The 15,394-nt window shown below is 42.6% G+C and overlaps 2 protein-coding genes across 8 annotated transcripts in view; one reads left to right on the plus strand and one right to left on the minus strand.

Moving 5' to 3' along the window:
- The window catches only part of Cul1 (cullin 1), a 74,385-nt gene extending 63,952 nt beyond the window's left edge, over positions 1-10,433 (plus strand). Inside the window, exons 12-22 of one of the 2 annotated variants that reach the window (XM_029534548.1) lie at positions 1,002-1,050; positions 1,626-1,757; positions 2,710-2,827; positions 3,682-3,758; positions 4,203-4,334; positions 5,348-5,440; positions 7,170-7,217; positions 7,296-7,378; positions 7,810-7,915; positions 8,803-8,916; positions 9,851-10,354. In XM_029534548.1, the coding sequence (XP_029390408.1) occupies positions 1,002-1,050; positions 1,626-1,757; positions 2,710-2,827; positions 3,682-3,758; positions 4,203-4,334; positions 5,348-5,440; positions 7,170-7,217; positions 7,296-7,378; positions 7,810-7,915; positions 8,803-8,916; positions 9,851-9,931 (1,033 nt within the window). In that variant the 3' untranslated portion in view covers positions 9,932-10,354. Of the gene's footprint in view, positions 1-1,001; positions 1,051-1,625; positions 1,758-2,709; positions 2,828-3,681; positions 3,759-4,202; positions 4,335-5,347; positions 5,441-7,169; positions 7,218-7,295; positions 7,379-7,809; positions 7,916-8,802; positions 8,917-9,850 lie in introns of both variants that reach the window. The other variant, XM_021190391.2, reaches the window with a different exon arrangement.
- Positions 10,434-14,671: 4,238 nt separating this feature from the next.
- Positions 14,672-15,394, minus strand: part of Ezh2 (enhancer of zeste 2 polycomb repressive complex 2 subunit) — a 64,027-nt gene continuing 63,304 nt past the window's right edge. For all 6 annotated transcript variants that reach the window (XM_021189325.1, XM_021189334.1, XM_021189330.2 and 3 more), the window contains one exon: positions 14,672-15,000. In XM_021189325.1, coding sequence (XP_021044984.1) covers positions 14,940-15,000 — 61 coding nt within the window. In that variant the 3' untranslated portion in view covers positions 14,672-14,939. The remainder of the gene's footprint in view (positions 15,001-15,394) is intronic.

Raw genomic sequence — 15,394 nt, forward strand, 5'->3', positions numbered from 1 at the left:
TCTTAGTGTGTTCAGAGCTAGAAGCAAGCGGTATAATCAGGCATGGCCGCCTCCTCTTCGCTATGTTCCCTCAGCCTCTCTCCCTATCACAGTTTCATTCCTGAAATGTTCAAGGTTTGCCTCAGTGTCCCATAAACCACATCATCGTATGCTAAGAAGGGGGCACAGGCCCCCAAATTTTACTGATTCTGGTGTCAGTGTATTTTATAAAGCTCTCTAAGGCTAAGAAAATACCCACAAATGCCAATGTGAATAATGACAGTTTAACTCTCAGGGCTAGAGCAATGGGTCAGCTGTTAAGGACACCTGCTGTTCCTGTAGAGGACCTGGGTTTACTTCCTAGTATCCATATTGGACAGCTCACAGACATTTGTAATTCCAGTTCCAGGGAATCTGATACCTTCTATTGACCTCCATAGGTTCCTGTGTGTATGTATGGTGCTCATACAGACAAGCAGGTATACACACATACACATACCTCCCCCCTTTTTTAAGTTAACAAGTCATCATCAGTGAACTGGAAAATAATTGTACAAAATATAGGCCATGCAGCATCTTCAGACTGTGGTCATAGCTCAGTAGCAAAACTGAAACAGCTCACTATTGGGAGAATTGTGTTACCTGCTTTGTATGTGGTGGGAAAACATTGGGTAAGGTCACTTGCTATCTCAGATTGTAGGGAGCAATTGTAAGAATGAAGCTCACTACTGATATTTAAATGGGTTGTCTTAAAGGAAAACTTCATAATATTACAATTAACTTCTGTCAGTTTTCATCTTAGATATTCTGGTGGCTATTTTGTAATCTCTTCCATGATGGGGTACAATGTGAGACTGCCAGATTGCCTTAGGAGAGAAAAGTGACCTCCCCTAGCTCACCAGCTGATCTGAGAACTCATTATTAAATACTTGAAGCCATATGTGGCACTGCTAGTTTGGCAGAGTGGTATGTGTGCACATCTGCTTGCTTGTTTGTAAACACCTTGCCCTTTTAAATTTCAGTTCCAAGAACCCAGAAGAGGCAGAACTAGAAGACACCCTCAATCAAGTGGTAAGGTGTTTCGTGGCCACACCCGTTGCCCTTTATAAGACTCTTTTTATATTGGGCCTGAAATGTGCAGTCATAAGTATTTTGATTTTGAATTTATGGTTTTACTCCTAAATTTTACTTTTAATGTTGGAACTTTGCTTCTTTTTTGTTTTAAATTTTCAAAGGTTATTTTATTGTATGCATATGAGTGTTTTGCCTGCGTACATGTATGTATATGTACTACACGTGTGCTTGTGCCGAGGAAGTCAGAAGGGCGTTATATCTCCTAGAATTGGAGATGGTTGTGAGCCACCATGTGCTAGGAATGGAACTCAGGTCCTCTGCAAGAACAACAAGTACCCTAATCCTCTGAGCCGTTTCTCCAGCCTTAGTACTTTGGTTCTTGCTACTAAGTCTAGTCCAGTAAACTGGGATTTAAGGAATGGGTGGCGCTATTTATCATGAACATTTCAGGGTGATTTTGTGCCAGGTTGGAACATAGGCCCACCAAAAACAAAGCAACTCCTGGAGATAGCTAGAGACAAATCAGCTTGTGAGTTAGCTTCACTAAGGTGGTCTTTCCCTGGCTTTGCCAGATGGTGGTCTTCAAGTACATCGAGGACAAAGATGTATTTCAGAAGTTCTATGCAAAGATGCTTGCCAAGAGACTGGTACATCAAAACAGTGCAAGTGACGATGCTGAAGCAAGCATGATCTCCAAGTTAAAGGTACTATTCTTTTCCTGGAGAATCCCAATTTCCTCAGGGTTTATTGACTTGGTTCATGCAGTGCGAGACCTGCTTTCCAGCCAGGCCTCCGATGCTTTCCTTCCTCTGCCACCCTGTTTAGGGTTCTTTTCTTCCGTGTAGCCCTTCCTTGGCCAGGCTCTGCTCACCTTTTCCACATCCTCACCTGCCTCCCACACATTCAGCCTTGTTGGCTCTGTGTGGATGCTTAGTGGTTTTCTTAGCTCAAACTGCCAAAACAAAATACCATGGGCCAGGAAACTTAGGCACAGAAATGAACTCTCCATTGTGGGGACTCAGAAGTCTAAAATCTAGATCTTGTGTCTGAAGCAGGCTTTCCTGGCTCTCAGTCAACCACTGTTTGGCCCATGACTCACAGGGTAACACCCTCTTTAAGAGGCACCCTACACTCATGAACTCACAAAGACCCATCTTCAGATACCTCCACACCAGAGGTTTAAACTCCAGCAGGCACATGCTAAAAAAGACAGTTTAGTAGTAGAATAAGGGACAAGCAGATTATTTGGGCTATGAAGGGTTTAGTTTGAGGGTCATTGACAGCCCCAGCTAGCTTCTGCCTACTGAGTATGGTGCTTTCAGATGTGCAACACTCCACCTGTTTCTAAATTATTTCCTAGTCGTAACCTCTTGCAGTGCTAGAACACCTTTAAGTTGCAGCTTTAAATGCTGCAATATGTTTACTGCATATTGAAGACCCAATTGTCCAACTTTTAATGGTCTTTTACAACATAAAATTTTAATCTGTATATATTTATGCCATATGACTAAATCTTAGTAGTAGTAGTAGTAGTAGCTTCTACGAACTTAAGAAAAAATATATTGTATTGTGATCTCTCTAAAAATCTCTTATATGCATTGCATACATTCATGTTTCTATACAAATTAATGAGACAGTTGCCTGGGTTTATTTCAGCAAGCTTGTGGTTTTGAGTACACTTCCAAACTTCAGCGAATGTTTCAAGACATTGGTGTAAGCAAAGATCTGAATGAACAGTTCAAAAAACACCTGACGAATTCAGAACCGCTGGACTGTGAGTACTGATTGCTCATAGCAGGGCTGTTTGGGCTCTTGGTAGCAGTTGAGAGAAGTGACATAATACGGAGTGAGGGTGGTAAATGGGGTCAGAGTTTCCAAGACTAAGAAAGCAGGCATTTCCTTCCAAGTGCTCTCTCCTCCTCCTAACTCCCTGATGGTATGATGGCAGCTTTTGCTGGGACTAGTCTGGTGCTCCTGGCCTCGGCTTGTGCTGACCCGTGGTCTTGTTTTGTCTTTTGAACCTGAGTTTGGATACATTTCGATTATTTTCTTCTTATTTGTTTTTGATGAAAGTTGGAGAATTTTATTCTTCCCAAATCAAAATTACTGTCATCATTAAGCTTGAATTGCTAGTGGACATCTAAGTTATCTGTGAAGATGAAAGTCCTAATTCCTAGGTTCCACAAGTCTCTACTGTCTGTCTTGACAGTCGTACATGGCACACGCGTTGTGGTGGAGGGAGTGGTTTGCTGTTGCGCTGTCCATTTTCTTGTATTGGGTCTGTTAAATCATTCCTGATCACCGTCCATTGCTTGTGCGCTGAACTTCATATCCAGAAGGGAAAAATGAAATTGATCAAGGCAGATCAGCTTAGGAACTCAGCAGTAAAGTGGAAAACCATTGCCCTGGAGGAAAACCGTTGCTAGGTTCTTCAGCCTTTGGTTTGAAGTTTTGATATAGGACATCTCACTGTGTATGTGTAGCCTACTAGACTTGTAATGAATTTTTAAATCTTTTGACTATTTCTTGTGTGTGTGTGTGTGTGTGTGTGTGTGTGTGTGTGTGTGTGTGTGTAAAACAATAGAATTTTAAAATTTGTAGAGTAACTAAATGTGTTCCCTCCCACAGTGGACTTCAGTATTCAGGTCCTGAGTTCTGGATCGTGGCCCTTTCAGCAGTCTTGCACGTTTGCCTTGCCGTCAGAGGTAAGGGTAGTTTTGGTTTTGTTCCTTGGTCTCTTTCAGCTGGCAAGAGGGAAAAGGGCTGCCTGACCTGAGTGTGCTGACCGCAGTGCTGTGTAAGCAGTCAGTGTAGTGTTTGTGGGGAATGTGAGTGAAATGGGCTGGTGTTAAATAAATAGCGAAAGGCTGGTCAACCCTGTTGCAGCAGACAGTATTGATTTACTGCTGACAAGCAGGGTCTCACTGGTTGCTTGGTGAACTCTTGATGTACCTACTGGGCATGGGGTAGAAACCTGCTTTGGTACTCACTCTGCAGTCTTACGGTGCTCACAAGACAGTCCCCAGCATTTGTAGTTCACCGTAAGCACTGATTTTGTTCTCAGAACTTGGGGCAGGGACCTTTATTTAGAAATGCTGACTGTAGAATGGAAAGCCATGGATGCCGCAGAGTGCTGTTCTTTCATCTAGTTGGAGCGCAGTTATCAGCGATTTACAGCTTTCTACGCCAGCCGTCACAGTGGCAGAAAATTGACATGGTTGTATCAACTGTCCAAAGGGGAACTAGTCACTAACTGCTTCAAAAACAGATACACTTTGCAGGTAAAATCTTTTTATTTGGGGTAAAATATTTAAGTAGTAATTGATCATAAGACAACTTAAAGAAACCCAGTTAGATAGCTCATGCAGTGGGATGCAGTTCATTTTCTGACAAAGCCATGTAGGGAGTGAAGCATGCTTGTTATGGGCGGGTGAGCCGAACTCATTTCTCTGACTATGGGTGCAAGTCACCTCCTTACTCTGAGCCTCAGGTTTCTCCTCCACTGAGTTAGGAGTGTTTGCTTACACCGTAGAAGTGATCTTTGGTAGGTTTGTAGAGTGCCCTTGCATGACATGCTTGGGTGACAAATTTAAAAGACATTTCAGTCTCTAATTCCAGTCAGAGCTCTCTTCAGACTCACAGTGATAAGACTCCCTAGCACACCCAGCAGTGTGCAGTGCCTAGTAATGACAGACCTGGGCTGATTGCATTTCTACAAAAGCTGGGGTCCAGTTAACTGTGGTTCAAAGTCTAGGTTCCTTGTACTCTCACTTCTGTACTCGGTGTGTTTCACAAGTAAAACATCCTTCATTCCTTGAAAAGGTCTCAGTAGTGAGCTGGTAATGGTAATTAAACTTTAGAGTATATGACTCAAACTACTCACTAGTTTAACCTTTGTACTTCTACATTGGTAAGTTAGTTAAGTAACCGTAATACCTGGTGTCGAGGTCTCTGGCAACCTGAACACACACATAATATATACATGGTATGCACTCCCAAAATAATTTTTGTTCTACTGTGCATAAAAGTTAAACTCATAATTAATGTCTGTACACCTGGTGTGTGTTTATATTGTGGATATGCTCATATATTTATGTTTATATAGGATATATTGCAGGAGAAAAATGAGTCATTTCAGTGTTTGAAAGGTGTCTTTAAGGAAATGTCCATTCCCCTGGTTGTGACATTTTGTATTACCTCTCCTTTTTTGCCTCTGAAGAATGCTTTGCATGAATGCAGGTTGTACCTTTCCCGTGTTTTCACATTTCCTCTTTGTTTTCTCTGGGCTGTGAAGGCGTCCACATTTCAGATGGCAATCCTGCTTCAGTACAACACAGAAGACGCCTACACTGTGCAGCAGCTGACTGACAGCACGCAGATTAAAATGGTATTCCCACCGTTTCATACTCACACTATACTCTGAAGCTACTCTCAAGCGGCCTCTTCTTTGTTCAGTGGGATGTTGTGAAGTGGGGGAGAGGACATGGGTTTCTTTGGCTTAATAGATGTTAGCAGCATGGAGAAAAAAGTAAAAGCAGTAAAACTCTGACCAAGGCACCAGAAGACCAGGCCAGATCCACAGAGAGCATTTCACTGGGGCGTCTGACACCTTGGATGGCAACAGGACCACTGAGTCCTCATGGTTGAGTCAGAGTTTATATAATAGGCAAGGTTCATTTGAGCCAAAAATTAACCTGACTTAAACTAGTGTAAGGAGCATCCAGCACATTCCTGGTACTTGTACTAAGATCTGAGGCATAAAGCTCCATGTGCCACTATCATGATTTTATGACTTTATAGTTTTTAAGCAAATTGTTTTGGAGAAAATATATGGGTTCTAAGCAGACATGGTGGCTAGCACTTATAAACTTTTATGTCAGTTTTGTAAGGATGTTAAGAAATGCTCTCTTTTGTCAGCATTGTAAGGACATTATGAGGTGCTTTATTTTTTTTAAGTGTTTCTCTGTGTAGCCCTGGCTATGAACTCTCTTTGTAATCCCTGCTGGCTATGGACTCAGAGAGATCTGCCTGACTCTACCTCCCAGGTGCTAGGCTTAATGGTGTGTGCTACCACCACTGTCCCTCAAAATGCTCTGTTTTAAACCCTGTCAGTCAGCCAGTCAGTCAGTCTGTGTGTGTGTNTGTGTGTGTGTGTCTGTGTGTAGATATATGTACTTGTTTGTATTCATGTGTTGGAGACTAGAAGTAGATGTCACTGTGGTGCACGTGCCATTCTTTCTTTGAAGCAGCGTCTGTCAGTGAATCTGGAGTTTATCCATTCAGCTAGGCTGCACAGCAGTAAGACCTGGGCATTCACTCACTTATTCCCCATAGCACTCCAGACAAGGCTGAGCTTTACATGAGTGCTGGGAAGCAGATAAAAGAGTTTTAATCATCATTCACTTTATTTTTTGTTTGGTTGGGGTTTTCTGTTGCTGTTGTTGAAACAGTCTTCTGTACTCTAGGATGACCTCAGATTCACTAAGTAGGTAGAGAATGCCTTAAACTAACTTACTGTCCTCCTGTCTCTGTACGTACATCTGTGTATCTGTAATAGATTCCTGGCATGCTCCACACCTGTTTTTATGCAGTGCAAGAGATTGAATCCAGGGCCTTTGGCATGCTAGCCAAGTACTCCAACAAATAAGCTGTGGTCCCAGCCCTCATATAATTTTTTAGTTGACATGTGTACTTACTGATGAGTACACTGTTGTAAATACGTTTTTTATTTCAATGAAACCAAGGGGTTTCATTGAAATAAAACCAAGGGGTGTAGTTTACTGGTAGAACACTTGCCTAGCACACAAAACCTTGGGTTTGATCCACAGCACCACATAAATGTCTTGTGAACCTTCAGACATCAAAGAAGTGAATCATTTCCTGTAGGTTTCATTGAAGAAGCGGGCCGTATATTGTGTCCAGTGTTTGTGGGAAACTGCATTATTGCCTTTGAATAGTGGGTGCTTCAGGTCATAAAGAACAAGCCATGTCACTTTCTCTGGATAGTTCTGCTTTGAGATGATGACCATTCCTGTGAGGCAGTGAGCTGGGCCTCTGGGACAGGCACTGTAAAGAAGTATTCTTCCTCCTTGCTTAACATCTTTCTCTGATTGCAGGACATTTTGGCACAAGTCCTACAGATTTTACTGAAGTCGAAATTGCTGGTATGTTTGTACACTTTGTGTTGAGCTAGAAGAAACCCTTTCCCTAGGATGTGCCTAGTAACAGTTATTTTCTTCTAGGTCTTAGAAGATGAAAATGCCAATGTTGATGAGGTGGAATTGAAGCCAGACACCTTAATAAAGTTATATCTTGGTTATAAAAAGTAAGAAAAATCTAATATGTGGCTGCTGGTCTTATCCCCTGACTCTGGGCGTACTTCAGGATCGGCACAAGCCAGGGGAACTGGACTCTGCATAGGCCTGGCGACTGCCTGCAGGCTTCAGTGCTGCTTTTAATGCTGAGTTTGATTTTCTTTTTATTTTGAAAATAAGTCGTGAGTGGCTCATATGGCATGTTTAGACCTTTATACCAAGTTATTTTGCTGTTATTACACTTCACTCAATTGAGGGGTCAAATGTCACTTCAGTCACCCCTCTGTGGTAAAATTACATAGCGTTGGTGGAGGGGCAGTTCCCAGGTAGCAGTAGAAATGATATAGAAGAGATGGGTGTGAACCACCTGCCCAGTCCAAACATGTAGTTGAAAGACACGGAGCAGACTTTTCAATGACTATTTCCTCTGTTATCTTGACAGTAAGAAATTGAGGGTTAATATCAATGTACCAATGAAAACTGAACAGAAGCAGGAACAAGAAACCACACACAAAAATATAGAGGAAGACCGCAAACTACTGATTCAGGTGACTGAACCATGTCTGCACTGTACACTTAGGGAAAGGCGTTGGCCTCATATGTGCTCTAACTGAAAAGGGCTGCCAGAATGACACAGTTTGGTGATGGCCAAAGATGATAATGCCTGAAGCCAGCATATTGGTGTCTGAGGGATGAAGTATTTTATGTTCCAAACAAAAGTAGTCTAATCTTCTTGCCTAAGTATTGGGAAACAGGTAATATGTGGCAGATTAAAGAAACAGGAGATTGGGGGAAGGGGACCTTCTATGGCTTCAGAGATCCATTTTTTTATTTATTCTTTTTTTTTTTTTTTTTTTTTTTGAGACAGGATTTCTCTGTGTAGCCCTGGCTGTCCTGGAACTCACTTTGTAGATCAGGTTGGCCTCGAACTCAGAAATCCGCCTGCCTCTGCCTCCCAAGTGCTGGGATTAAAGGCGTGCACCACCACCACCCAGCTTTTTTCTTTATTCTTTAGTGCTTTATAGTTGGCCAAAATATTTACGATTTACATTTAGTTTATATGCATATTTGTCTATATGTAGTCACATATAGGGTACATGTGCGTGACTGGTGTCCCCTGAGGCCAGGAAAGGATGCTGTATCTCTTGGTTGTGAGCTACTCATGTAGGTCCTGGGAACTGAAACCAGTTCCTCTGGAAGAGCTCAGTACTCTTAGACCACTGCACCATCAATGTAGCCCCTTGGCTAAAACATTTTAATGTTTGTTCTGTTAGGGTTGAAACATGGATAGAGCTGATTGCTTGTACCCACTCTGACCTGTAGGGTACTTGTTACCCTAGCATGGAAGTAGAGCTGAGGTGGTACAGGCTGCCTTGAACTTTCATGCTCAGCTGTTAAACCTCTAAGCGCGTGTTTTTTCTTGTTGATTGCATAGGCGGCCATCGTAAGAATCATGAAAATGAGGAAGGTCCTGAAACACCAGCAATTACTTGGTGAAGTCCTCACTCAGCTGTCCTCCAGGTTCAAACCTCGGGTCCCAGTGATCAAGGTACAGGCATTACAGAGCAGCAGCTTTGTCTTCTGATTGTTAAGAAACTTGTAGCACAAGGATTAATGACTGTTTCATGAAAATGGGAACTGGCTTACTCATACGAGAAACTTCAGCAAAGGAAAGTCAGCTAACTTCATTCTTGAAGTAAATATAAGAGGCATATATGTCATAAATATACTTTTGTAATTGATATCCTGATGAGGAGTAAGTCACAGGCATCCAAGAAGTCACATGTTCCTCCCCTATCCTGTGTTTCTTTGGCAATGAGCTGTCCTGCAGCCTTGGCTGATTTTGCCTGGTGGGAAGTGGTGTACAGAGTGTTCTCTACTGAGAACTTGCCTGGCAGTATGAGGGGACTCATTCTGGGCTGCATTGTTGGGAAATACTTGTCCATTTCTGCTGCCGTGCAGGGACATACTCCCCTGTATCTAGGGGACTAATGATCTCATTTGCCAAGTTTCTGATGGCAATAACTCAGCAGACTTTTCCTTTTCTGAAACTACTTGGGTAAGCCACAGCCATTGGAGAACCCAGGGATGGCAGTACATGGTGAGTCCTCAGTGGTCAGGAGCTATTCACACCATGCTAGCATGTTCTTCAAGTTCTGACTCACCCATCCTGTGTTCCTGACCTGTGACAGCAGAGTCCTGCCCAGAAGCAGCCAGGCTTTGTTATAAAGGGAGATTGTGGCCTAGATGTGCTAGAGCCCTTGCGTTCTTAATGTACAGGGCAGTTTGGAGGTGGGGTGGGCAGTGCACAGTCACCCACAGGTGTTACTGAAGGACCACATTCAGGACAGTAGAAGGTTGAATTTGCTTCCTGCTGAGCTCAGTGGAGGGTAACTGTGGTGAGGGTGACAGACCTCTTTCCTGATGGTTATTTGCATTTCTCTCCCCCTTTAACTCCCTCTTCTTCCTAAAATAATGTCCAGAAATGCATTGATATTCTCATCGAAAAAGAATATTTGGAGCGAGTCGATGGTGAGAAGGACACCTACAGTTACTTGGCTTAACCCATCTAGCAGGGTCTGCGTGACCCACAAGCAGATAGTTCCAGTGAATAAAATGGAAACAACTCAAGTTCATAGCAGCCAGCCTGCCACCATTTGGACCTTCCTTTTTAAAGCTGAGACCACAGCTCCCACCAGCTGGTCTCAGGCTACAGCAGGACTGCTCAGGACTGACACATTTCAGTCTGTAAACAGACGCCAATGCCATTTACCCTAACTCACAGACAGAGGGGGAACCGAACCTTCCATGCTGAGGCTGCATGCTACCGCACTTAAATCAATACGTTGGCTCCCTGGTTAACAGCTGTCATCTGAGGCAGCACACGAGAGCGAGTCTGAATGGACCCACGTGTAATCTGCTATGAAAACCATTTGTATAGTGTGTTTCATTTTTTTAATGTGTGAAAATAAAGAAAATTAAAGGATTTCTGTACAAGTTGCATTTGGTTTTGTTTTAAGTTTTACTAATTTCTATATGTAAATAAAAGATTTAATGATTGTGCAAGTGTATATTCCCAGTGTCTTCCTGAAATCCAAAAGGGCTGCATTCTTTGGATTGGAAATTAAAATCTTAGTTTTTAAAGCCCTTAATCTTTTTGGTCACTGACCCTTGTTTTCTGAGACTTCTTCAGTACCATGAGTATGGCGTTTGAGAGGCACCATACCCCAGATTGCTGCTGTCAACTCTGCAGGGACTAAATGAATACTGAGACAGCTGTAGAAGCTGGTCTGTATTGCTGCTAGCAGGCAGAACTGGAATATGGAAGTAGAGCCAACATGGGCTCATGGCCTCCTAATCTCAAGGTCCATTGGTGAGAGGAAATGGCAGCTTCTTACTAGCTGGTTATGATTCTAATCTGTAAGAGGCCAAAGTTATCTAAATTATTGGAAACTCCCTGACCACCAGGGAGGATGGTCAGCCCTCTCCACTTGTGCATGAGAACTGAGAATCTCTCTCATTCCAGGTCCCTCCTAGTGAAGCTTTCCCAAGGAGGCTGCCATATTCACCCCAGGATGTCCCTGGAAGGAGGGCCCAGGCCAGGGGTTGAAGGCTCTCATCTTCCTCAGATCCAGTCCAGCCCAGGGCATCCTCACACCTCCAGGGACTCTGCCACAAGGCACTGCACCGACCTTTGCTCTTAGTCTCCATTTCCTGGCTAAAGGGCAAGAGGATTGCAGAGGTGGTGATGGAATCTTCAGCCATCTCAGCACTGTCACTCTACTCCTTGGTTCATTCTCCTAAGGATGCCCTCAGGGTTCTCAACTTAGCTTGCTTACTTACAAGCTACCCCTATGCTAGAATCGAAGTCAGTGAAATTCTGAAGAGCCTGGCACTGAATGCACTTAAGTTCCCATGCTTTTTGGGGGGGCTGGGGGCACAGTTGTACTTAACAATCTCAGGCTTGCATATTAGGTAACTTATGTACCACTAAGCCACATTGTTAGCCCTTTGCTTTGAGATAGCAATGTGTCTAATTGGGCAGCCCAGGCTGGCCTCAAATTTGTGATCTTGGTTCTGCCTCCCCAGAGCTGTGACTATAAGCACGCTTCATCATACCCCATTCCTCCATTTCTCGTATGTCTATTTTTCAGTATTAATACTCTCAGTATATAAAGCCGGTAAGTAAACAAGTGAATCACCCTCAAGGGCTCTAGAGCTCCAGACAATGGTGCCCACGGCTTGATTGTCCTAACAGTTGATTTGTTCATTTTTATAATTGAAACAAGCATGCTGTTTTTTAAAAAAAGAAAAGTACCATGGGCCCACTTTAAGAATTTGCCTTAAATCCATGAGGAATAGGGGAAGAGGACAGGCAAGTTTGGCTGGGATCTCTTCAAATGCTCCAGGACCGAATGTGTTTGTAGGTAAGTACACAGGATCTAGACTGCAGACTCGGGGCAGGGGCTAACCTCACTTTTTAGATTGCTCTTTGCTCTATAAATCAACTTTTGTTTGTGTTTTATCACAGCAAGAGAGAAATAACATACACTTATCTTCTTTTGAGGCTGTAGGGGCTAGGCAGGCAGATCTCTGAATTCAAGGCCATCCTGGTCTATATAGAAAGTTCTAGACTGACCTAGGATACATGGAAGACCTTGTCTCAAAAGGGAAAACACACACACACACAAACCAAAGGAAACTCCAAATGACAGTCCAAATATTTAGAAATGAGGTCAGTGTGGACTATAGGTGGGTTTCTGATAGATAAAAATCAGCATTCCTCAGGAACTTAAAGCTGGTCCTCAGACCAAAATGAGTCATTTCCCTTGTGGTGGAAGAGACATGAGAGTGCATGCTGGCCTCCAGGCTCCCTCAGTATATCACAAGTACCTACTACACATTTCAAAGTCCAGGCTAATCCTTAGCCCTGCTCACCTCCTCCTCTATCCTACTCTCCACCTCATTCTCCTTATAACCCCCTTACTCATTCGGCTAATGCTTTTCTCAACAATGTTTTCTCTATTCTCTCCTCTGCTATTCTTGCCCTAGCTATGTTCAATATATTCCTCTCTGCACTGGCCTCTTCCAGATGCCTCTGGCTATTCTCTATAATAAAAACCATAGCATGGGGTGGTCATGTCAGTTCATACATCTACAAACCTGAATTTCTATCCCATACTAATATAGTTACTCCATGGTGACGGGATGACTGTACAACGACTTTGGAAAAAATCTAGGTTACACTCAAGAATGCGAACAAAGTATTTACCTACTGGGGCCATGAGTTATCCCTACCTTGGCAACTAAAACTTTATAAAAAAAAAAAAAAAGCAAAATAAGCAGAACCTAGATTCAGGGGGTCTGCCCACTCCCAAAGAGATGATTCTTTATGAGCCTGCTCCACACTGCTCTTCTTAATGCTTCCCCAAGTCCTGGAGTGAAAAAAGGACCAAGTATTGGGGCAAGACTGGCAACTATTAGAGCAACAGAAGTTTACCTTTTAATCTAAAAGTGTTGGCTTGCTTCCTTTAGATCAGAGTTCTAGTCTGAAAACATGACTCAGTGGTTAAGAGCACTTGCTGTGCGTGCGTTACAGCCTTAAGCACATAAGGCAAAATGTGTCCTCCCTTGTACCTATAATCTCAGTGGTGTGGGAGAAAATGCGCTGCCCTTTACATCTGAACTATTGGCTATAGATTCTCGAGAATGGGGCATCAGTATTTAGTTATGTAACCCATTTCTGAACCCACTGAATTCAGAAGGATGGCTCCAAACCCAGTTGTAACACATAACCCAGGTTAATCATGGTGGGTGAAAAAGCTAAAGGGCTAGACATGAATAAGAGTTTTCAGGGTAAGGGTGAAGAGTATGCAAATAGTACATGTGTGAAAATGGAAAACTAGGCTGGAGAATAAAAAGGCAATGTCTGTGGAAATGGCTTAACTCTTAACTGGAGCCCACCAGGCTCACCAGCATAGCAAGTTACTGCCTTTGTGGGAACTTGAAAATCTGCTTCCAAGAAGGGTTAAGAATGGCTACTGAACCAGCAGGCTCTTGAAATTTAAAATATTAATCATTTTACAATGTTTATTCCTTACCAACATCTAATTTTCATTTTAGAAACATAGATTTGAGGTTAAAAAAACAAAAATCAATAAAAAATAAACCAAACCAAATACCTTTACAGTTCATGCAGCTATCTGGTGGCAGACCTAGCAAGACTTTTGTCTAACCAGGTGAGCATAGGATTATTTATACTACCTACACATATGGCCCTCACTGGAATCATTTATAGCAGGGTGAAGTGTAAAAATAAACATTCCAGTCAGGATTAACAGAATGCTTAAGTTCTTTCAAAATGTTCACAGTCTATTCTGATAACCTGCCAAGAAACCTAGTGTGTTAGTATCCATAGCAGTGGCCAAATACTGCCCACAAAGGCAGAAATCAAAGTCAGAACTTCTAGTAGATAATGTAAGGGTTAGAGGTAAGGTGATACTAAAAAAACAAAGGTAAATAGGTAAATAACTACTTTTTAATACAAGCTATAAAATATCTTGAATTTGGCAAGCAATGACATGGTGCTTTTCCAGTCATCAGTCTGCAAGAGGTGGTATGGACCAGTTTACCTGTGTATCAGGCTTTGTGCCATCCTCCACTGTACAGGGGCTTCAAGCTGACTGGATCTAACTACAGCTGAAGTTTATCAAGTCAGTGAGAGGATTTAGTGGGTGAAGGCACTTGCTGTTGGGCCTGATAACCTGTTTTGAGCCCAGAGACCCAGTGTGGAAGGAGAAAAATGACTTCTGTAAATAACCTATGTTTTCTCTTTTTTTCTGAAAGGTCTCACCAGATATCCCAGGCTGGGTTTGGGCCTCCCCACACAACTTACCTTTTTGCCTTGGCTGTCCAAGTCCTGGGTAAATCACACTTGCCTACCTACCAGCATCTGTAACCCTGTCTAAACTATAGAATCTAAGCTATGTAGGTTCTTAGAAATAACCTAGTCCAACCTGTAATTTTTATATATGGACAGCAGACTGGAAGGTTCAACAGTTTTCCCCAGGGTACAAGTTGGCTGGATTGTGTTCCACTGTCTCATATTTACTGACTTTCCTTGCTGAATGCCTAGATTCATGTCTAGGCTAACAGGCAATACTAACACTGGATTTAGGCAAACACTATGCCAGTATGTTTATTAGTTATTAAATATTCAAAGACAGCTGGAAACAAAGCTAAGTTGTGTTTTCCCACTAGATATAGTCTCTAGAATCAGTTGGTGATGTTCTATGACAAATGACTCAACAACAAGTTCAAGTATTCTTTATTCAAATTTGAAAAATGTACCATACTGCATTATTGCAAAAACTCACTGGTACAAAACACTTTGCAGCTGGTGAGAAGGCAATAAAAAGTTGATTTTAAAACTCGTCACTATAAATTACTGTTACAGTACTTTGCAAATTCGGAATTTCAAACTGTATTTCCTTTTTCTAAATTGCCCACAGTACTCAAGGTTCCTGAAGCTAAGGCAGCTGTTTCAGAGAGGAGGGGAAGAGGTAGTAGATGTCAAGGGATTTCCATTTCTCGTTCGATGCCCACATACTTTAGGGCATCAGCCTGGCTGTATCTGAAACAACATGAACAAGAAGTGACAACCTATTCAGCATCAGGAAAACCAAGCTTGCTGATATAGTGAATTATGTCTCTAATATACACACACAACCGACTGGCTTTACACAGCTGCTTACATGAAGGGGAGGCATGCATCTGTCACTGGGAACCTGCTAGTTATGAGTTGCCTGTGCTAGAAGCATTCCCCACACCTGCCCAACCCTGCTCTGAATGGCAACTCCACACTGTCATGTCTGGGTCTAATGCTAAGAAAGCAAAACCATGACTTGTAAAGAGTGTAATGCCAAAGAACCAAGCACCATTGACAGTGCTGGCTCAGAAAGTAGATACCACAACAGGCTCTTGAGGGCCCCACTACTAGAGAAGCTGGGCAGGCTTGCTTCTAACCC

Source organism: Mus pahari, chromosome 2 (genome assembly GCF_900095145.1).
Source record: "Mus pahari chromosome 2, PAHARI_EIJ_v1.1, whole genome shotgun sequence".
Taxonomy (NCBI): Eukaryota; Metazoa; Chordata; class Mammalia; order Rodentia; family Muridae; genus Mus; species Mus pahari.